The 24,989-nt window shown below is 36.6% G+C and overlaps 1 protein-coding gene across 1 annotated transcript; it reads right to left on the minus strand.

Annotated features, from left to right (window-relative positions):
• Positions 1 to 8,236: 8,236 nt before the first annotated feature.
• LOC113278776 lies at positions 8,237 to 11,156 on the minus strand. The gene is made up of 6 exons (XM_026527525.1): positions 11,148 to 11,156; positions 10,594 to 10,645; positions 10,250 to 10,493; positions 9,866 to 10,161; positions 8,560 to 9,146; positions 8,237 to 8,398 (listed from the first exon to the last, which is right to left on the minus strand). Exons 1-6 carry the CDS (start codon positions 11,154 to 11,156, stop codon positions 8,237 to 8,239), a joined length of 1,350 nt encoding a protein of 449 aa, XP_026383310.1.
• Positions 11,157 to 24,989: the final 13,833 nt, after the last annotated feature.

The raw sequence follows: 24,989 nt of genomic DNA on the forward strand, positions 1-24,989 counted from the left end.
AAACAAAGACATCTGCATTTAGATCAAGATTATCATTAAGTTCTTATACTACTGCAGCTGTTTATAAATCTCCCAAGCCGATTCAGACCGATTCGTCCAATTTCAGACTAACGAAGACCGATTCAGATAATCAATGTTGCTTGAGACACTGTTACAGCTAGTGTTACATGAGACATTGTTATCTTAATTGCATTAGTCCATTTTACTTAAAAACCTAATTCATGTTATTCTTGAAAACGTTGGTTTGGATCTGACCCAATCACTGCTTTATACAAGGGTACATTAATTAAATGCCCCTATAATAGAGGCCCAACACAAATATCCTCCCCCAAAATAATAATACCCACCCCTGAAAAACACGGACGGTTAGATTACTATAATTCCCCTCAATATAATTAAATATTATAACGTTACAACTCATTTACTCCAGTAGCCGTTACACACGCACACGATCTCTCTCTCCTTCTTCATCTCTTCTCTCTCGTTCTGTAACTGCAAAAGAATTTTTTTTTGAATCAAAATAAAAAGCAAAACCGTCGATCAAAACTGAAAAAGATAAACCGTCAATCTATATAAATCTCAGTAACCGAACTCATTAGAATCATTTTTAGTTTCAACAATCAAAAAATCTGAGAAGAAATGATAGAAAACTAGGATTTTCTGAGTTTGAAGATTTAAACACAAGATTCAAAGAGGTAAAGACGATTTTCATCTTCTACTTATTGTTATTGGTGAAGATTTTGGTTTTGATGGCGATTTTTTAAGGTTTTGATTTCGATTTTAGTTTTCAGTTTCTGAAAGACAAAAATTGCATGTACGATTTGATGCCGATTACTGCTACTAGATACTATGATTTGGTTTGGGATAGAATTAGTTTTGTATCAACTGTTTTTGTTTGATTTTGATTTTGATTTTAGGTTTATCTGATTTCAAAGTTGCAGTCGCAGTCGCAGTTGATAGAGGTAAGAAAAGTGTATTCAAATTATTGTACTCTCTCTGTGTGTGTTCATAAGTATTTGCATGATAATTAAACATTCCTTGTTTAGAGTTGATGATTCTGCAAAAGAAGAGAAGTTACAGTTGATATTGATTTTGATGTTAAACAATAGATTAGGGTCAACAATGAGAGTTGATGCCATATTATTCCAGTAACATGGTTTAAAAATAGTAATTGATGCAATTTATTGGATCAACAACATAAATTGATGCCATATTATAGAAGTTGATCCATTAATGTTATTGTTCTCTGAGTTCTTCATGCTAATGTTTATGTTAATGCTAATGTTGTGATTATTGAAGTTGGTTCTCTTTCATATGTAAGGCTAGATATGAACAAGTTGTGCTAATTGATGTTGGTTGTAATTGAGTTTGGTTCTGCTTCATCAAAGACTACATATGAACAAGTTATGGCAATTGTTGTTAGTGATTCTAAATGAATGAATGAACCTCAACTAATAACTTACAAAATCATGTCATGTAATATCTGTTTTGGTTTGTTCTCTTTCATGTAAGGATAGATATGGACAAACAATGGTAATTCTTGTTATAATTGTTGTTGTTGGTGTCAACAACAGTAGTTGATGACATATTATACCAGTAACATGGTTCAACAACAGGAGTTGATGCCATAAAACTGAAAAACAACTATAATTATAAAAGTACAATGAGATCAACAACAGTAGTTGATCACATAAAATGAAATCAATAATAGGAGTTGATACCATTTGATGGTATCAACAACAGGAGTTATACACGTAAATTTTTGTCAACAACAGGAGTTGATCCCATTAGATAGGATCAACAACAGATGTTGATACTTTTTTACTAACTGTTCAATTATTATTGTTGTGATTATTGAATAAATAAGATGGCTGACTAGATTAATGTTGTTTGAAATAGATGAAAGGAATGAGAAGATTACCAAGGATAAATCCGAAGAGTATAGAAGAATATGATTCACAACCGATTGATGAAAATGTAGCCCCGAAAAGGAAGAGGGTTAACAAGAAGTTAATGCTTGAAGAACAACAACGGGTTGAAAGAAGAAAACGCAAAAATGAAGAACCAGAAGGAGATTCAGAAGGAGACGAATCGCAACAGAGTCAAAAAATTGGAGCAACAAAAAGAAAGAGGGAGAACAAGAAGAATAATGACTAAGAACAAGAAGCAAAGGCAACGAAGAAGAAGAATGAACAAGAACCACTACGTAAAGGAAAGAAAAGGGTGGTAATTGAGGAAAAAGACGAAGTAGATTCAGAGGATGAAGAAGTAGAATCAGAGACAGAATCAGAAGAAGATGAAAAGGAACCAAAGGAAGAAGAAAAAGTAGCCGCAGATTCCAAACCGAAGCAAAAACTAAAAGGTAAAAAAAAACATTGAGGTGAGTTGTATGCTGCAATATAATAAAATTCATTCTATATTAAGTATTAAAATAAATGAATGAGTTACATGTATGCAGGTAGGTCAAGGAAGAACGAATCCAAGTTCAAATCATGTCTGATGTCGTTGGTTGGAATGTGTAAATTTCTATACAAACTGTTTGAAGCAGGAGATTCCAAAAATAAGAAAGCACTAAAGGAATGTTCGTTTTGGGACTTCATCAGCCTACTCTACACAACACATATGATCTATATAACGACTGATAAGTGGTTAACCAAGGTCAACCTTGCAATCTAGCTACTTATTGGAGCATTCGATAAGAATACAAACAAGTTCAAGTTTGGAGAAAAGGAAACTGCTTGTGAGTGCTCACCAGAAGCAAGAGATTTTGCAATAATGTTTAAGATAAGAAGGGTCACCGGGAGTGAAGAGTTGAAGAAGTTGCTGAATAGAAAGAATGATGTTGAAGTCACTACATGTTTAAAGAACAAGTTCAGACCAGGGATAAATGAAGATATCAGTGATAAAATAACGAAGGCTGAAATTGAGTGCAAACTAAGAGATGCAGCTAGCGATGAGTCTGACCCACAACATTTTGTGAGACTTTTTGGTATGTGGTTGTGCAAGATTTTTTTCTTCATAGATGTTTGTGCAACAAGATTAGCAAAGCAATGGCTTCCTCATATTTTAAACATGGACAAGTCTCATGGCCATATCACATAGTAAACTATCTGCTTAAATACATTGGAAAGCAGAAGGGAAAGTATGGAAGTGTTCCTGGCTGCACAACTCTACTGTCGGTAAGAAAAGAAGTTTTCATTTCATATAAAGTTCATTTCATATAATGTTTATTTTTTGAAGATAGTAAAATGCATATTGTATGTCAAACTAACCTCATTGATTCTATGTATGCAGTATTGGTTCTGCGACCATACAGAAAAATACATCACAAAGAGGTCAAATTTTGAAAGCGCAACTCCAAGATTCCTGAAATGGAGCCAACATGCAATGTGCAAAACACTGGTAAAATAATTTGGAGAGAAAGTTAACAAGGGAATAGACATGACTTGGATTAATCATAAAGTAAAATATTTATTTACTCAATTTATATTTCAAATAGATTTCAGTTTTTATCATGTCAACAAAAGGAAGTTGATACCAGTTTAGGGAGTCAAAAAACAAAAAACAAAGTTTGTGTATCAACAATTGAATTTGATACATTTGTATGTATACCGATAAGTTTCCTAGTACAAAATACTGATTTTTTGTATGAATATGCACATTTATTGTATCTATGTATTTAAGTTAGAGGTGGTTCAGATTAGGATTAGGTTCAGATGATAGAGTTAAAGAAATGATACTAAGTTGCCATCTGATGAAATGTAATACAGATTTTGTGTATCAAGAATGAAAGTTGATCCCCAATGAATGGGATCAACAACCAAAGTTGGCACAATATCTGAAATATTTTATAGATTTTGTATATCAAAAATAAAAGTTGATGCAATTGTATGGAGTCAACAACCAAGGTTTACACAGTAACTGAAATGTACCCCACTTTGTTTGTGTCAACAATGGAAGTTGATCCCCAATGAATGGAATCAACAACCAAATTTGACATCATATCTGAAATGTACTCCATTTATATATTGTTGCAATTTCATATACGTCGCACCTCACTCGGGAGCTACGCCCACTCGTGAAAGATATATTATGGGTAGAATGTGAGAAAAAAAATATTATTGTCAAAAAAAATACGTTGCTCATTGTATTGCTCACTGATATTTGCAGGTTCATGAAGATTTTGTTGATCCGGTTACAGAAGAAGAGATGTATTTGATTGACTTGTCAGCACTAGCAAGAGAGTTGGAAGAAGAGAGGCCGAGGAATGAGGAGCTGGCAGAACAAAACATGTATCTTGAACTTGAAAAGCAGGAGATAACATATCAAAGGAAGGGCCAAGCAAATACATCGATGATCAACATAATAATCGTGAAGAAAATTATTGACAACAACAAGGACAAGATTTAGTTGAAGCCTGCAGATGAAGCGAGACTTAAAGATATTGCTAAGGAAGTGAAGGAATGGGAAGAAAAGGAGAAATATCTCCATAAAGCAAGATCAGAGAGTACTCAACATGAATTCAATAGAGCAGTCAAGGATTTGTTTGAGACTGAATTAACTCCAGTGGAGAATACATGTGAAGAACCATTTGAAAAGGAGAATGAAGCTGACTTGAATGTAGAAGAAGAACAAGAATCAAGTCAACTGGCATTGTCACTTTCAGATGCATGTCAAAGTGATTTGGAAAAAAGCTTTAAGAAGGGTTATCAAAGTGGATTGAAGCTCAAGGTAAATGTAGACACAAATGTATTGGCAAGATGGAGGATGGGATTCGATGTAGGAAAAGAAGAAAGAATAAGACAAGAGGAAGCAAATATTCAGATTGATAATGTGGTTGCAGATACTGGTAACTCAGTTGAGGAACCGAATCTTCAGATTGCTAATGTGGTTCCAGATATTCGTAACTCAGTTGAACAGTTAGAAGGGGAGAATAAAGGCAAAACAGGAGAAAGAAGTACAAACATGCAGGAAGAGGAGATCGTGGGAGATGAAGTTATTTATTCAACTCCTCCACTTACAATTATACTTCCAGAAATATCGGATCATGTGGCTACAGGTACTATTTTAACTCAGTTGAAGAAGTAATCAATTTAACAGACAATGAAAGTTGATCCATGAAATCAATGGATTAACAAATAATGAAAGATTGTATTTTTTTTAATTAAGTGTCAACAATGAAAGTTGGTCCACGAAAGAAATGGATTAACAAATAATGAATGATTGGTTTGAACACCAAGAAGAGAATGAGTGTTAGCATTGCAGGGTATTTACAGATAATGGTATTAACTTTGTGCATACACATAAAACCGTGCATACTTTTTTATTTTTGTAAGTATCAACAGTAGAAGTTGATCCAATAATGTGGGGTAAACAGTGGAAGTTGATCCCATAGAAGAACCAACAACAATTGTTGATCCCAAAAAACAATGAGTCAACAATGATATGTTGACATAAGACTCTTGCCTATTGATCTAATCAGATTATTTCCATGCAGGTACTACCCCAAGCTTCGATGTTCCAAGCTTCGGTGCGATCACTGCCGGAATATTTACTCCTACTCCTCTAGAATAGATGGAAGATGCTCCGACTCAACAAATGGAATATACTCCTACACAGAAAACATAAGAGGGTGATTCTGAAACTCCAGATGATGATAATGTGTTGGAAGGGCTTAAAGTGTTATACCAATTAGATGAAATTGATGGACCAACTAAGTAGGAAGACACCACCCAAGATGATGATTTTGAAGCGACGCAGAGCCAAAGGAATCAGTCTGAAGCTACTGGAAGAGCAGCAAGGTATAACACAAGGTCATCAAGGAAGCCGCCAAATAAATACACACCTCAAACTAAAGTGAACAAGGGGAAGAAAGGAGTAAAGGTAAAGAATAAGAAGAAGGGGGGGGGGGGTGTTGAAGAAGAACCAGAAATAATGAACCTTGATGATTACATTGATGTGACGCCACCTGATCCAAAAATGCTGAAGAAGCCAGAAAAACTCAAACTCTGGAAATCCTGCACCGAGGAAGAACAAGAGGTCCTTCGTCCATTCTTTGAGAAAGATACAGAAAGGTAAGTTGCTTGTTCATTCATAGGTATAAACAATAAAAGTTGATGCCATAGAACATCTGATAATAATACTTCCATTTTAAAAAATGCAGTGACATAGCATATAACTTTTTTTTTCAACAATGAGGTGGAAGAGTTCATTTATGGAAAGCATATCCAATTTCTAACGGATGACCAAAACATTAACAACGAGATAGTTGATTACTACAACAACATGTTGAAAGGAAAGATGCAAGATCCAAGCAAGCCGAAATACTACGGTAAGAAGCACTTGATCTTGTCTATGAATGCTTATATAAGCCGAAACTCTTAATCTGTCTTTTCAATAACTTGTTAAATCAACTTATTTAGGTTTATATGATCGCAGTTGAAATCTTATTTAGGTGAGATAAAACAATTTAGTGTGCTAGGAATGGTTCAAGTATACTTGTTATTATTTAATATCAAAAACAAACTAATGTCAAGAATATGATGCAACATCTGGTGAGAGGCGCAATAGCTACCAAAAATAGCACGAAAGTGGAGGAATGTGCAGCTCATGTAAGTGAGAATTACCCAGTGAATGTCGATGACGCATTCTTGATCATACCAATGTGTCTCCAAGACAAGAATAAGAAACCATTCCATTAGGTGCTGCTTGCCTTATTAGGTGGAAGATGGTTCGTTATCAACACCATATATCACAACAAAGGATACAACGAACAATACGATGTCATGGTACAACCATTGACTGATGTGTTGAACAAAATGGAAAAAAAAGATGTTGAGACAGATGGACCAGTAACTACAGCTTTTGACCACTTCCCTGTACCACAACAAAAAGGCTTGGACTGTGCAATCCACATCTGCTTGTTCATGAAGTGTATGGTGAAGCATGGAGACTTCTGGGGTTTAAATGGTAAGACTGCTCAATACCATGAAAATTTTAACAAGAAGAGAGTGAAGATGGCTGCCAGGATCTTGGAAGAAATTGGTGCATGAAAAAAAACTTTGGAAATTATTGACACACAAGAAGAAGGTAATCAAGTACAAGAAGTTACAGACTCAGCCGAAGAGATTAAGCAAGTTCAAGATCTTACCGACTTAATCAAAGAAGTACTCAACATACAAGATTCTGTTGAAATATTAGATTAGTGCAAATACACTTAGGTGGCGTAGTTTAACATATGCTGGTAAGTAATTTAGTTAATTTGTATAGGTCTGCTAGTTGATTATCAAGACATCTTATAGTTACTGTAAATTTATGTCTGAAAGTATGTTTATGTTCTGAAACAATTTGGAGGATATGTTTAGTACTAGTTTGTTATGAATTAATATTACTATTAGTTATCAAGTTATTATCAAGTGAATGAATGGTTTTGTTATCAAAGTGAATGAATGTTGGTAGTAAAGATTGCAGGTACGCAGCTAATGGAATTAACTTGTATATACAGATAAAACCATGCAAAAATTTTCTTTTCAGTAAGCATCAACAATGAAAGTTTATCCAGTAATAGGGATCAACATTGGAAGTTGATGCCATGACTTGGATCAACATTTTAATATGTTGATATTGTTTACATAGTAAAGACTGCATGTATGCACAACTAATGGAGTTAACTTGTAACCATGCAAATTTTTTATTTTCAGTAAGCATCAACAAAATGGAAGTTGATCCATCAATAGGGGATCAACAATTGAAGTTGATCACATGACTTGGATCAACATTGATATGTTGATACTGTTTACATAGTAATTTTTCCTGTAAAAAAAAACAGTAAACCTGGAACCTGCAAACTGACATAAACTGACAAGAATAATACTCATAAATAAATAAAACAGAATGTATGTCATTAAAAACACAACAAATCCAACAAGAAAATATAGGAAGAGCATAAAAATAACTAACATCCATGTTGATCATTCAAGAACTAGCATAAAAAGGTAAAAAGGAAGTTCAGAAAAATAGTAAATCATTCACTAAAACTTCAGAAAAACATCCTCCTCAAAAAGTTGATCATCTTGGAATTAGACTCCTTGCGGAACACTGGTGCACGAGGAGCCAAAGGAGCTCTGCGACATCTACGACGGTTGTGGAAGGAAAATCTCCCATACTGGCCACATTTCCTTTTCTTGCGAACTTTCTCTCGAGAACTCCTGTACCTTGAAGTAGTTGGCCTTCTAGCTTACGCTCGACCACCATTGGGAGGAAATACATAACCTTCCTCATTAATTTTAGGCGGCTTCTCACTGTCGGGAATAGGATAGATAGGACGAGCATACAGACCTCTGTAGAACTCAGTGGTATAATACGTAATAATGTACTTATAAGGTTCATCTGGCCCAATCTGCAACATAGATTTCATCGAATGGGTACAAGGGAAACTATGCTTCTGCCACCAATTTCAAGTGCAAGTCTTAACATCCAAGTTGACCGTGTTCTTTACAGTAGGAGAAATTATTTTAAATACTTTATCACTCGGAACTTGTAAAAACGACAGTCGGTCACCCTCTTGTTGAGCCTAGCTTGCATACTGGGAGTAAGCTTTGAAGTCCACTTACTAGACTCCACCAACCTCTTGTAGTTCTGATCCATTACCTTAGCACGAATACAGTCGATAAGCTCAAGTGCTGGAAGCCGCTTATCATGCTTAATCACATTGTTAAAACTCTTCGCAATGTTCAATGTGTTATCACCAAACCTTTCTCCTTGAAAAGCATGAGCTTCCCAGTTCTGGAATGGAATCTTTACCATCCAACCAATCACTGAATCCAGCTTCAAGTTGCTCATACTCTTGGCAGCGGCATAATACTTCTCCTTTGTTAAAACAGTGTAGCACTCTTCAAACAACTTCACAGCAGTTTGCCTGCTCTTACCCTTTGGAACCGGAATATTCCCTTTCATGTGGTACAAACAGTAAGAATGGTAAGCCTTTGGGAAGATCACGGGGACATGTTTCAGAAGGCCAGCTCCACGGTATGATATGATGGTCAGTGGATGGTCTTCCCTGATAATACCCTTCAAGTTAGTTAAGAACCATTCCCAACTCTCACAATTTTCGCAAGGTACAATACCAAAAGCAACTGGATAGATCTCTAGGAAATACAAAAAAAAAACAAAGATTCAAAATCTGAAATCCATGAACAAGTTATTGGGTGAACAACAAAAATTATGGGACAAACAACAAGAATTATGGTACCAACAACAAGAATTATGGGATTAAGAACGGAAGTTATGTGGTCAACAACTGAAATTATGGAACAACAACAAAAGTTGATACAAATAAAAGGGATCAACAACTGCAATTATGGGATCAAAAACAAGAGTTATGGGATCAACAATTGAAATAATGGATCAACAACAAAAGTTATGGGATCAACAACAATAATTATGGGATGAACAAAAGTTATGTGATCCATGGAATTGAAATCCAGGTACATATCAGACTATATTGTGTGATTCAAACAACGAAAGTTAAAACAAATTAATAATTAAAAAATATACCTTGGTTACCAGTCGCAAGCAACCATAAGACCTCCCTTAAACTTCCCAATGAGAAAAGTTCAATCAATAAATAACATCGGACGACAGTAATTATTGAAACCAGTAATGGAAGCTTCGAAAGCAACAAAAAACCTCTGGAACTGCTTCGTTACACCATCATACTCAAAGTTGACGATGCTTCCAGGATTATAACGTTCAATTGAGTCTTTACACCAAACAAAGTCTGAATAAGACTTGATGTCATCACCCCAAAGAGACTCCTTAGTGAACTATAAACCATGGTATGCCTGACTATACGTGAGATCAATACCATATTCCAGATGGAGCAGATCTTGGACATCAGATGCAGTCTTCTTCTTCTTTGATACTTGAAATTCATCCATTAAGATATCCTTCAGAAAAGACTTCGTCATCCTGACTTTTGCTGGATCAGAAGAAGCTAAATCACATGAATGCTCTTCGCGAAACTTCTTGCACTGAAACACACCTTTAGTTTTGGCAACGACAGATGCATGAAACCTCCAGCTATAATTTTGACTTTTCTTGTTCATACACTCCACAGCGTAACGTTTCTTGTCACTCTTACCTACGTCAAGTTTGTAACCACTATGAAATTCACACTTCTTAAAAGTATCACGACAATCGTTCAAAAAACATCCCTACTCCGGTTAAGACGTTGTCCCAAGCATCTGACTTCTTGGGGACCCTTTTGACCAAAGATGAATCATCCGTCAAATCTTCTATAATAGCCACATCGTTGTTTGAAACACAACTTGATGATGACGAAGAAGGAGCAACAGAAGAATAAGAAGGAGGAACAGAATCAACATAAATCTTAAACTGGATGTTAAACTTCAACACATCAATCCCTTTCGAGATGCAGTAGTGAATGAAAAACCTCAACTCCAAATCGTGATTAATCACATGTGAAATTCCATCTACAGTATAACCAAAAAGTACGAGGTCTTAAGGGACATAAGGCCAGTATTGTTTCACCACACTAATCATCTCGCTGACAGTAGTTGATTCCGAAACAACATGCGATACGGTCAAATTGGATAAAGTGAACTCTGCAACAACCATCTTTGGCCTGCAACAATCATAACAGATCAACAAAAACTAATAAAACATAAAAACAAAAACAAAATTTGAGATCAACAAACCAATGTTGACACCATAATCTGTCAACAACCAATGTTGATCCAATAAAAAAACATCTATCAACAACCATAATCAAAAAATTATCCAGGTTATTGCATCAACAATGAAAGTTGATCCAACAAATCTGCATCAACAACCAATGTTGATCCAATAAAACAACTATCAACAACCATAATCAGAAATTTATCCAGGTTATTTGCATCAACAATGAAAGTTGATCCTACAAACCAGCATCAACAACCAATGTTGATACAAATAATCTAGATATTGTACAAATTTTCAGTGTTAACAAATGAAAAATCTATGTCAACAACAAGGATTTTGCTACAAAAAAAACAGCATAAACAACATCATATATGTTACTTTGCATCGCATTAGTATACAATCGGTGCAAATGTGAATCTGCAACACGAAATAGTACATAAACATACATGCTCCATGTTAAAAAAATTAACTGCAAACTATAAGAAAAAGCCTAAACCTAACCTAAGGTACAAATTCAAATTACGTCGTGTTAGAGCATTGCTCGGTCGAACTCGCATGCGTTGCTATCTCAAGCATGTTTGTCAATGTTAGTGATCAAAACTATATGTATTGATTTCTAGTATACTTATGACTAAGTCTCGGTCTAGGATAGTTAGGAATAGTTGAGCTCCAGACTCCATGGCGATTATCTTGCAAAGACGAAGAACTACTCAAGGAACCAGTGGAACTTCATCCGACCAAAAGGTATATGGAGACTTGAACTCATCTTATTACTCAAACTTCTATCTACTCTATCTCCTACTCTTGAGACAAAAGTTGTATAAGTATGATAGTTTTCATACATACACATTTGTTATTTCGAGCCGAGTTTACTCGCCTATATTTTTCTCGAAATACGTGTTGGTAAGCTTTTGCTTTAACCATTTTCATCTTTACCATTGACGAAAGTCATGATGATGTTTCAATCTTGAAAATATCTTTGATGAAGATAGTCGATTCTTTATGTCTAACGACTGTTATAACATTATAGAAGAATGTTTCAATGATTGAAATGTAGAGTTGAGAATATGTAACCACCTATGGATATAAGCATATAGTGTGTTCGCACATTAGTGTATAAATCCATGTGCCGGAAACCAAGTACGTGCATATGTGTGCATGCGGTATTGGTGAAAGAGACAGGTTGGGTACGCGTACCCGTACGCGTACTGGCGGAAATTCACGTCCGTGAAATTCTGCTGAGTTTGAAGTTTACGAACTCAAAAACCAGTCACCTTAGGTACGCGTACTGGCGGAACTTTTTCACCCAAAAAAGTCTGCTGAGTTTGGAAACTAAAACCAATTCAAAATCCGGTAGCTAAGGTACGCATACCCGTACGTGTACCCAAGCTAGTTATTTCTCAAATCGGTAGTTCATGGACTTAAAATAATAAATTATAAGGAATGCAATCTTTGCAAACCGTGGGTATATGTTCATGAATTGATTCAAATGAATCAAACCGATTTTGTTTCAATTGTGTCTATGTATAAAGACCTAAGCAATTGAACAACTCTTGAACTAGTTCTTATGAGTCATTTGAACTAGTTATGAGAAAGATGAATACGGTTAATATGAAAGTACTCATATGGTTAACCATGGTCAACCATTTGTGAACCAACCAATTTACACGTTTAGGTACGGTTACTCAAATCTAAATGAATACATTTCATTTGCGTGTGAAAGCTAAGTTTCGAAGGTAATTATTGAATGCTTTGTTACCAAGGTAACCTAGACTGCAAACCCTGATTTGAAAACTATATAAGGAGACGTCTAGTAACTGTGTAAAACTAATCCTCACACCTCCTGTGTGATACTAGTTGGTTTGCTAGAGTCGATTCTCCTTTAATCGTGGGTTTCTTCTCGAGACCCTGTCGGTTAACGACTGAAAGACTTCACTGGGATTGTGAAGCCAGACAAAACTACTTCTCTTATAGGTGAGCGATCTGATCTTGACATTTTCTATCGTAGGAGTTCAATCGAATAATTGACTTGAGATTATATCTCCGATAGGGCAAGATAAAAAGAAATCACAAACATCTTCGTCTCATCGTTTGTGATTCCGCAACATCTAGTTTCGCTACCATACGATTTAGATTATTGTGAGGTGATTGATACTACTAGGATGTTCTTCGGGAATATAAGTTCGGTTTATCAATTGGTTCTTGTTCACCTTGATTTTTATCAAAAGACAGAACAAAACTTTTAGGTTTATCTGTGGGAGACATATTTATCTATCCTTGTAGTCTTTTCTGTGTGATACAAATTTGTTTACTAAAGTCCTCGACTTTGGGTCGTAGCAACTCTTGGTTGTGGGTGAGATCAGCTAAGGGAATCAAGTGCGTAGTATCCTGATGGGATCAGAGACGTAAGGAGCGCAACTGTACCTTGAATCAGTGTGAGATTGATTAGGGTTCAACTACAGTCCAGACCGAAGTTAGTTTGTAGTAGGCTAATGTCTGTAGCGGCTTAATACAATGTGGTGTTCAATCTGGACTAGGTCCCGGGGTTTTTCTGCATTTGCGGTTTCCTCGTTAACAAAACTTCTGGTGTCTGTGTTATTTCTATTCCGCATTATATTTTGTTATATAATTGAAATATCACAGGTTGTGCGTTTGTATCGATCAATAGTGAAATCCAACCTTTGGTTGTTGATTGGAAATTGATTGATCCTTGGATATTGGTCTTTGGTACCATCCAATTTTATTATCCTTGTATTTGATAAAGACTCGCAGATTTCTATTTGCTTGAGTAAAATCAAATCAAGAGAGAGATATTAACTCCTCGATATACTTTTCTCTAGATTGAGTCTGACTGTCTAGTTGATTCTCTAGAAAGTATATTGGAGTTAGTCCATACAGATTGCTAATCGAAATATTGGGTGTGGTTGTTAGACCCCCGCATTTTTAATTGGTATCAGAGCAGGAAAACACGTGAAACCTTATAAGTTTGTGTTTGTCCGATCCTCAAAAGTTTATCCCTATGGGAAATCTTTTTGGGAGACTTTCTCATTGAATCTGTAACGCACACCAGATCTCCTTAAAGACTGCTTAGAGATTATTGTTCATACCAACCGTCTCTCATGATAATCTTATGCCATCTAGATCATCGGAAAATCTAGAAGTGAAGAAAAAATCTAAAGGAAAAACAAAAAAATTCTCTAATGAGAATCGTCAAAGAAAACTTGATCAACGCTCAAAGGTATGGACCCTCACAAGAATCACACTTAATCTTTTTGAGGAATACTATCATAAAGGATCTATTGACAAATATCTATTTAGAGCGTTTGAGAACATGTTAAAATTCTTAGAAAAGCTTAACTCCATAGAAGAATTGAATCGTTCTGATAAAAGTTTTGTACATGTCAAATCATGTTCTAATAATGTACAAATTTTTCCAACTACCAGCTCTCTTGAAGTTAATAAAAATATTTCTTGTAAGAATGGTAAAGGAACCATTAATCAGAAAATGTCTTCTCTGTGTCATAAGGAAAAAAGACCAACGGGTTCTGAGTTTTATCATTATGGTTTTACTCCGAGTTCTGGTCACAAATGTCAATCAAAAAATTTGCATGAGAAATTCTCTGCATACTATACCACCTGATTTCAGGAATGGCATCACCCCATTTGTATATAACTTGAAATGGGGCAAGTAAATGGTTGACTTTGTTTAAAGTTTTTTTCGTGTGACAAAAGATTTTCAAGAAGGGTTTGTACAGTACTTACCTCTAAAAATCCTACATTCCTTATGTGGGTCGCGGTTCATGAACGGGTCCAAGACCAACTGTGGGTATGAAAGAATAACGGGTACGCTTACCTCCCTTCCTCCCTCATCAGTCCGCCTACGTTAACCATTCTAGGGTTCATGATTTTTCTCCATTAAAGCTTCTTGGATAACCTTTTTTTCTCAAGATAAATTTCAAGTAAGTAATCTCTTTCCCACTCCCTTATTTCCTTCTAGAATCATGAAGAATGTTAAGGGTTCAAAAGGTTTTTCAAACAACCTAGGTTCTTCATCCTCGTCAGTTGATCTTCATGTTGATCAAGATTCTATTAGGATTAGATTTGTGGATGAATCCTGTAGCAAAGTATTTGAAAAGATTTCTACTTCTGGGTTTGTTTTAGAAAAGAAATTGGATTTTACAAGTGGGCATAAGGATGATTTATCTTGTTTTGAAAAATTCAAGCTTGGAAACATCTTTGATGGCCTTGGTGAAGGTTTTGATACTCTTACTAGGATCTTCTATGCCAACATTTATGATGTTGTCTCTGAGGACATGGAATTCAAGACCATGGTTAATAGAGTGAGGATTCTAGTTAATAGAGAATTGATTTCGAAAATTACCGGAATTCTGTTGGGAGATTTTCGCCTTCCTAGACCAAGTGATGAACGACATTCACAAGAAATTATTTCAAAAGAGCTTTGTGGAAAGAGTGTTGTGCGGAATGGAGGAAAATTTCCTACTAATCAACTAGATTTTCCTTTAAGGTCTTTTGGAAAATTGGGTATTTCTAACCTTTGTCCTTCCACGGTTGAGAATTCTCGTTGGAGTCGTGAGTTTGCGGAATTGGTCTATTACCTTGTGATGGAAACCAAAGGTCTTGACATTTGTGGTTTCATTATTTTTCAAATGTTAGACATGACTTCCGTTGACAAGAAGTTAGGCTATCCATGCTTGATTGAGCGTATTTGTCGCAACTTCTCCATTGAACCCATTGGGAACTCCATTGGAACCCCCAAGCTTGTTCGGCCGTGTACTTTCAATCGAATGAAGGAATATGCTTGCAAGACGCAAAGGTGTAACACAACTAATGGCTCAAGTGATTCTTCTACAAAGCTTCTTCGCCAAATTTACAAAGGTGTTTGTAAATTGAATACCAAAGTAAGTCGTGTTCAAGAACAATTACTTGTGATTGCTACCAAGTATCCCAATATTTAAGAAGACATGGACAAAATTCGTTCCTCCTTCGTGATCTCCGAAGATGAAGATGATGAGTAGCCTCTTGTGCTTCTTTATATTGGTGATTAGATTATTTTTGTCTAGAAAGTCTTCTTATGAGAATTTATTTCTTATGTCTTAGGAAGAATAACTAGAGTTTGGAATAGCCATTATTGTGAGTACACATAGCTATGTCCATCATTTTTCATCTTCATTTTTTAGGTTTATTTATTTAAATTCTAAAAATTATTTGGAAGATGATTTTTGCAGTATTAATCTTTATGGTTTTATATATTGCAATATGTTATGGGATATGTGTGTTTTCGTCCCTGAACTATTATTGTCTCATACGATGTCAAAATTTATCTCTTTTATATGTCGATATGCAAGTATTGATACAAGATCGATGAACTTTTGACAAACAAAAGTTAAGCCTATTATGTCAATTATTAATGGAAGATATGTTAAAATCTTTTGTTTACAAGGATTATGTCTATTGTATGTCATTGTGCAAATAGTGATGGAAAATAGAATGAATCTTTGTATATGCCGCAGTTTTGATCATTCCCTAATCCATATCTTATGTGTATACTGCAATGCTCCGTAAGTTCTCTTATGTTGATCATGTTCAATTAAATTGATCACTTTTGTGTTTAATTTGATTGTGTATTCCGATTAAATTGATCATGGGTTTACTTGTGGTTATTTTAATTGAGAATTTTGGATATAGAAAATCATCTCACTATGGTTTTTGGTGTCCAATAAAATCCTTCTTTTCTTGTAAAAGTAAGGTCGCTCTTGTTGTTCTTTCGGGAATGACATCAAATGGGGGAGAGTTGTTTTGAACTTGCGCTTAATTTCCATATCTTTGTGGAAGTGCGGATGTGGAATTATTTTAGAGGTTATCTTGTATCTTTATAAACTCCTTGATGAATGCATTTAGCCTCAGCTTTATGATTGCATCTAAACAAGTTGATATGTACTTTTCTTTGGTCTTGAAGCACCTTCGTGGAAATTTCATTAGGATCCCGTTTTCGTACCTTTGCCAATCTTATTGACAAAAAGGGGGAGAATTAATGTGTAGTTCACACTACAAATACATATGATTTACGTGTTTTACGGGTCATTACGTAAGGGGGAGTGGTTTTCATGTTGAGATAAAAGTATTGACTAAGGTGGAGTGATACATATCACCATAGTATTGTTGTCGAAGTTATTGTTAGAGCATTGGTCGGTCGAACTCGCATGCGTTGCTATCTCAAGCATGTTTGTCAATGTTAGTGATCAAAACTATAAGTCTTGATTTCTAGTCTACTATAGCTAAGGTCTCGGACTAGGATAGAAAGTGTAGTTGAGCTCAAGAACTCCATGGAAATCATCATACAAGACGAAGGACTACTCAAGGAACCGGTGGATCTTCATCGACTAAAAGGTATGTGGAGACTTGAACTTATCTATCACTCAAAAGTCTATTTATCTCCTATCTTGAGACAAAAGTCGTTTTTCTATATAGATTTAGATTATACACATTTGCTAATTCGAGCCGAGTTTATCTCGCCTATCTATTTCTCGAAATATGTGTTGGTAAGATTTCTCTTTATCCAAGTTCATCTTTACCTAGTGACGAAAGTCATGACAAGTTTCAATCACTTTGAAAATTGCTTACTTTGACGAAAAATAGTTTGTGAATAATAACTATAGAATATCAACGTCCTCTAAGAATGTTCCAATGATTGAAATGAGATTTTAGATAATATAACCATTGAAGGATATAAGCATTGTTGTGGAAACACATATATGTATAAATCCTTATTCCTTGAACCGAAGTTTGCGAACTTTGTTGATCAAGAGAACCAGAATGGTGGTGTGAGCCAAGTCCGCGAACTGGCGGAAGTTCTCGACCCGAGAAATTCTGCCGGAGTTTGTGAACTCCGTCCAAGAACTTAAGTCCACGAACTTGAGTAGGTTATATCTAAAAACGATGTTTGTGAACTTATTCTTATATAAACTAAGGAATGCAAATTGCAAACCGTGGATATATAGTTCATGAACCGATTCGAGTGAATCAAATCTTTTTTGCTTCAATTGTGTCTTGTGTAGTCACATAAGATTTCCTTGCAATTGAACAACTCTCTAACTAGTTCATTTGAGTCAATTGAACTAGTTATGATGAAAAGAATATGGTTGATATGAAAGTGATCATATGGCTAACCATTTGGTTGACTATTGTTGAACCAACAAATGTACAAGTTTGGGAACGGTTACACAAGCCTAGAAACGTGCATTTCATTTCTGTGTAACAAACTAGTTTTCGATCTAACGGTTGAAAGATATTAGCTTGAATCTAATCAGTTTTTCATCTAACGGTGAATATTGAATGCTTTGCTACCAAGCTAACATTGATTGTAAACCCTGTTTTGAAAGACTATATAAGGGAGAACTCTAGCAACTGGGAAACCCAATCCCCACACCTTTTGTGTGATACTAGTTGTGCTAAGCTAGAGTAGATTCTCCTTTAACCTTTGGTTTCTTCTTTTAAACCAGGTTAACGACTTAAAGACTTCATTGGGATTGTGAAGCCAGACCGATACTACTTTCTTGAAATTGTGTGATCTGATCTTGTTGTTTCTATCGTACGAGTACAATTGTAATAATTGGCTTGAGATTGATATCTCCGATAGGCAAGATATAAAAGAAATCACAAACACTTCGTCTCATTGTTTGTGATTCCACAATATCTTTTTTCGCTGCGTCGATTAAGGTTATTGTGAAGTGATTGATAATACTAGGCTGTTCTTCGGGAATATAAGTCTGGTTTATCAATTGTTCCTGTTCACCTTGATTTATCAAAAGACGAAACAAAACTCGTAGGTATATTCGTGGGAGACAGATTTATCTATTACCGTAGACTTTTCTGTGTGATACAGATTTGTTTATTAAAGTCTTCGACTTTGGTTCGTAGCAACTCTTAGTTGTGGGTGAATTCATCTAAGGGAATCAAGTACGTAGCATCCTGATAGGTGTCTAAAACACCTTAATATTTATCTATTGTTTATGCTTTCTTTGCTAAGTTTTCTTGTAAATTATGTATCTTATGTTTGCTTTTGAGTGTTTAGGTACTTTGGAGTCATTTGGAACAAAAGAAGAAGAAACATGGAAAAAGTGTTGGAGGCGAAATATTTCTCATTATTTGCTTTTATTTCTTCATCTCTGTCTGAAAAGCATGTCGGCTTTAGTGATGCAATTTCTGTCTGAAAAGCATGGCAACTTTAGTGATGAAGAGACATTGAAGAGAAGAAGTAGATCTGAGAAGTAAGAAATGTACGTTGTTGGTGGAAGAATTCGAGAAAGAAGAAAGCATTCATTTGGAGCAACGTTGGCAAAAGCGTTCAACATCGAGTGCTATGCGGAGTCAAGTCAACGATAACGGGCTGCTAGCCCGGATTCAAAGGAGAGTTAATGGGCTGCCATCAGGTGGCCCGTATCCATCAGTGGGTGCCTGTGTCTTTTTCCACTCCTACACAACCCTAAAAGTCAGAGAAGTTTATCTTCTCTCTTATCATTTGTTTTGCCTGAATTTGAGAAATGAGAGAGGCGCTGATGGCTGCTGTCGCAGAGTTGGTGATAGAGATTCAGAGGAATCCGGGAGATGAGAAGATGATGATGCTAATTCGAGAGCTTCTGTTGGTGGAGGAATTGATGAGGGGTTTGTGGTGAAATAGCTGTTAGGGTTTGTGGTTTGAAGCAAGAAGAGGGGTTTTGAATCTGATGTTGTTTTCTCGAAGAATTTGTGGTGATTGTTCAAATTGAGAAGAAGATGAATTTTCTTCCATGGGGTTTGATTGAGAGCCAGATGAACTCAGTGTGAATCGAGAAATTCAAGGGGAATTATAAGGGATAATGGTTGATTATGTTGAAACTGAAAAATGGGTTTCTAATGGTTGTTGTTGTTACTGGTTTGAAGCTTAGAAAGGAACAAACAAGGAGTTATGTGGTGTTGGTACGGAGACAACAAAGAAGACCTGAAATGGGTGTGATAGCTGCTACTACAGGTGGTGGATCTGTGAGAAGAAATGGAATTGGTGCTGGCTGTCAAAGTTATGTGTTGAAATTACAAAAAAGGTGAACTGAATCTGGTAGATGTATGCCTAGGATACAGGGGATGGGTTGATGCTGGACTTGAATTTTACAGGGAAGAAGTGATGTTGGTGGTGATGATGTTTGCTGTTAAGGTCCGAGAATCACAAAGAAGTAAAGTTGAGCTGAATTATGAAGTGGCAGGTGCAGTTTGGAGGGAATGAGCTATGAACTGAAATGGTGCTATTAGTTTTGGAGGTATTCGAGTAGCAGCTGGAGTTGAAGCTGTAGAATGGAAGAGAAAAAACAACAAGAAGTGGATGTTGTTGACAGTGTAGCTGAGAAGAGTGTCATGTTGAAGGCAGAGAATGAGATCAAATGCAATGAGTGGAACTGGTGGTTTTACAGGGAGATGGCAATACTGCGGAAGCTGCAATTGCCGTGAAAGAATGGGTAGATGAATGTTTAGGTACAGGTGAAAGCAGGTGTTGCTGCTAATGGAAGGAGGAATAGTGAGATGCGGCAGCTGTTGTTTGGTGATGCAGTTGGAGTTAATATTATGCTGGTATGAAGCAATTGCAGGTTGAACTGATGATGTTGTCGATACAGTGAGGCTGTGAAAGTGTTGTTGCCGTTGGGAGAATGGGAGCGAAGGCACTGGTGGTAGAACTGAATGTGCAGTGAACAGTTGCAGTAAAGAAGAGAATGGATGTGCATTGCTGGGAGCTATAAGGAGACACAGATGCCGAAGTGGTGAGATGTTGCTGCTTGTTTGCAATCAATGGAGTTCATGAAGCTGCTATGCAATTGCAGGTCTAGAATGGTGCAATGGATTGGTTGTGTTGTGTTCAGTTTTGGCTGAGAAGTGTTAGCTTTGTTGCTGTCGTGGGTTGAGCGGATGTTGCAATGGAAGAATGAAGTTGCTGGTGCTGCGACAATGCATATTACAGCTGCAGCTTTAGAAGGTTTGTCAGTTAGAGGAGGAAGTTGAATTGCAGATGCAGTTCTATCTTTTATGCTACTGAGAAGAGATGGCTTGAGCTGCGGAAACAGATGAATGAAGGAAATGGAGTGTGTGCTGCATAGAATGCCAAACGAAGTGGCATACAAGACAGAAGAATGAGTTATCCACAGTTTAGATGAATGTCTGTGTAAGCAGGGAAGAAAAGGAATTGCAGCTATTTTGATGGCTGAAGCGCCATCAAGGTGCATGACTGAATTACAGCCTGTACAAAACTGCAACGGCTCATGCCAAGCCCAGTCAGGCTAGTTAGACCCTGACTCCATCTGACTCGGTACTGACTGAGTTGACTCGGTAATGGATCGTTCTACTTGGAGTTTTGAAAGGAGAGCCGCAATTTGGATTTGCTTTCGTATTTATTTTCCATCTTCTTTTCATTATTATTATTGTGATTATGATGAACTCCATAGTTATGAGTAGCTAAAACAATCTTTGATTAAGGGTGATTTCAAAGCCCGAAATATGAACTCATGGTTGATATGCAATAGCTCGTTTTCTCGCAAGTTTAGTTATTGTTCGATTTCTACCATGCTAATAATGATTATGGATTGTTCCTTAATTGTTTAAGTTCGAAATTAAATTGTTATGTCACAATCTTATTGCTAGTTTAGATTTTTTTTTCGACCCGTAATTGTCTTGAGAATTAAACACTAGTAGCAATATGTGGGTATTGATGATGGGACTTTGTTAAGTACCCATATGTAGAAATTGACACTAGTAGGTGATCATGCTTTTGAGTTCATCACTAGGAACAATCTTATCTCATAAAACTTAGAGCATTTGTTTAAGTCACACCTAGTAAGCGTATCTCTAGGAAACTTGGCAAGTAGAATCCGGTAGTCGAGCGCTTCCATATCCGGTGAGCTTAGGAGATAATAACGGGATAGAGGCAGTGGCAAGTTTAGTTATTATTTTTATTCTTAGTTGTTACTTTTGCTTTTATTTTCGATTTTCATTTACTCATTAAATCTTCGGGAATCTGTTTTTCAGGTACCATTTCTTTGGTGAATGCGTGGAGAGGGCAGACCAAGTCCTATTGGTATACGTCTTCGCTCGGGAACTTTACTAAAAGACTTCATTTGAGCAGTGAATACTCTACTTCCTCCTAGTTATACACCAAATGAATTTTCGGACTCGGACAGAGAGGAAGACAACACAATGGGAGGTCGACCACCTGCTCCAAGAACACTCAAGGAGCTCACTTCTCCAAACATTGACCAGCAACCTTTATGTATTCAGCTGAATGGAACCATTGAGTTGAAGCCGCAATTGATTCACTTGCTGCCTAAATTTAGAGGTTTATTGGGAGAGGATCCTAATCGTCATTTACAACAATTCCATCATGTTGTGACTAGTTTGAAGCCAGCAACTGCAGATGCCGATATGGCTATGATGACAACTTTTCCTTTCTCCCTTATAGATGCTGCAGGAGAATGGTTCTTTTGCTTACCCTCTGGAAGTATAACCACATGGAATGGAATGAAGAAGTTGTTCCTTGAGAAGTATTTTCCGACATCAAAAGCAGTTGTGATTCGCAAGGAGATTTGTGGTATTAGACAAGTATCGGGGGAGACTCTCTATGAGTATTGGGAGCGCTAAAAGAAGCTTTTAGCTAGCTGTCCACACCACCAAATCAACGATCAACTTGTGATTCAATATTTCTATGAGGGGTTGCTTTCTAATGATAGAAATTTGATTGATGCCTCAAGTGGTGGTGCACTCACCAACAAAACCATTGCTGAAGCTACAAGCTTGTTAGAAAACATGGCTGCAAACACTCAACAATTCTACACTCGAGGTGAATCAGTGGTAAGGAAAGTGAATGAAGTTGGTGATTCTTCACATATGGAACATCGGATGGGTAACATGGAGAGGATGATGCAACAAATAACAGCTGCCGTCATACCACCATCATACACCGAAGATGTTGAGCAAGCAAGTGCCATGTACCAAAATCAGCAAAGGCCAAGATATGATCCATACTCTAGCACATACAATCCGGGTTGGCGAGATCATCCCAATTTAAGCTACGCCAACAAGCAAGCGGCAGTTTCCAATCCTCCTTTTAATCAACAAGGTGGGTACCAATTCTTGCAAAATCTACGTTAAGAAACTCAAGGCATGAGTATAGATGACAAGTTGAATCTCATTCTCAACACAATGGCGCAAGATAAGCAAAAGTCAGAGATGGATATGAAGGATATCTGAAAAAGTGGGGGTCTAACAACACCACCCAATATTTCGCTTAGCAATCTGTATGGACTAACTCCGAAATACTTTGCTAGAGAATCAACTAGACAGTCAGATTCAATCTAGATAAAAAGTATCTCAAAGAGTTATTATCTCAATCTCTCGATTTGATTTCTACTCAAGCTAAAATCAATAGCGAGTCTTTATCAAAGAGAGATAACTTGGACGGTACCAAAGACCAATGTCCAAGGATCAATCAACTACAATCAACAACCAAAAGTTGGATTAGAGAAGTTGATGATCACGAACGCACAACTTGTATTATTTCTATTATATAAAATATAATGCGGAAAAGAAAGAACACATACACCAGAAGTTTTGTTAACGAGGAAACCGCAAATGCAGAAAAACCCCGGGACCTAGTCCAGATTGAATACACACTGTATTAAGCCGCTACAGACACTAGCCTACTCCAAGCTAACTTCAGACTGATCTATAGTTGAACCCCTACCAATCTCCCACTGATACAAGGTACAGTTGTACTCCTACGCCTCTTATCCCAGCAGGACACTGCGTACTTGATTCCCTTTGCTGATCTCACCCACAACAAAGAGTTGCTGCAACCCAAAATCACAGACTTGATAATAAACGAATCTGTCTCACACATAAAAGTCTATCGAAAGGATAAATCTGTCTCCCACAAATAAACCCTAGGTTTTGTTCCGTCTTTAGATATAAAATCAAGGTAACAGGAACCAATTGATAATCCAGACTTATATTCCCGAAGAACAACCTAGATTAATCAATCACCTCTCTACAATCCTTCCTGACTACACAAACGGATTGTTAAGGAATCACAAACAGTGAGACGAAGATGTTTGTGACTTCTTTATCTTGCCTATCGGAGAACTCTCACGATCTCAAGCCAATCAATCGATTGTACTCGTACGATAGAAAATGCAAGATCAGATCAAACAACTACGATAAAAGTAGTATCGGTCTGGCTTCACAATCCCACTGAAGTCTTTAAGTCGTTAACTCGAGTTTAGAGAAGAAACTCAAGAGTTAATGGAGATCGACTCTAGCGAGAGCGTTAGTAGCACACAGACGTATGGGGATTAGGTTTGCTCGATGCAAGAAGTCTCCTTTATATAGCCTTCAAATCAGGATTTTGCCTTAGGTACAAAGAAATCTCTATTCACCGTTAGATGAAACCTGATTTAGATTCAAGCCAATATCTCTCAACCGTTAGATCGAAAGACATAGCTTGTCACACACACTTGGATACACATTTACTGGGTTCGTGAAAACCATGCCTAAACGAGTACACGTATGTTGGTTCAACATGATAACCCAAAAGCTCAACCATATAAGCATCTCATATTAATCATGTTCTTTTTTACCAAAACTAGTTCAATTGACTCAAATGAACTAGTTAAGAGTTGTTCAATTGCTATGAGATCTTATGTAACTACACAAAACACACTTGAAACAAACATGATTCGATTCGATTAGAATCGACTCATGAACATTATAGCCACGGTTTGCATAAAGCATTCCTTAATAATTAATGTTTCATGTTCATAGCACATATTTAGATCATAACCTCTTAAGATCACAAACAAGTTCTCGGACTTAAGTTAATCGGTTTAGTTTTCCAAACTCAGCAGAAATTCTCGGGTCGAGAACTTCCGCCAGTTCGCGGACTTAGCACACAAACGAGTTTTGGAAATCCCAGCAGAAATTCTCGGTCGAGAACTTCCGTCAGTTCGCGGACTGAGTCTGCGGACTGGGTTCGCAGACTTGGAAATGCAATTCCACAATCCTACCGATTTCTCTTGATCAACAAAGTTCGAAAACTTCGGTTCAAGGAATACATGGTTATATAATCTAAACTCTCATTTCAATCATTGAAACATTCTCAGAGGGCGATATTCAGTCGTGAAGAACAACAGACCTTTCTCGTCAGAGCAATTTCCAAAGTGATTGAAATTTTCATGATTTTCGTCACTAGGTGAAGATAA

The sequence above is a fragment of the Papaver somniferum genome, chromosome 5 (genome assembly GCF_003573695.1).
Source record: "Papaver somniferum cultivar HN1 chromosome 5, ASM357369v1, whole genome shotgun sequence".
Classification (NCBI taxonomy): domain Eukaryota; kingdom Viridiplantae; phylum Streptophyta; class Magnoliopsida; order Ranunculales; family Papaveraceae; genus Papaver; species Papaver somniferum.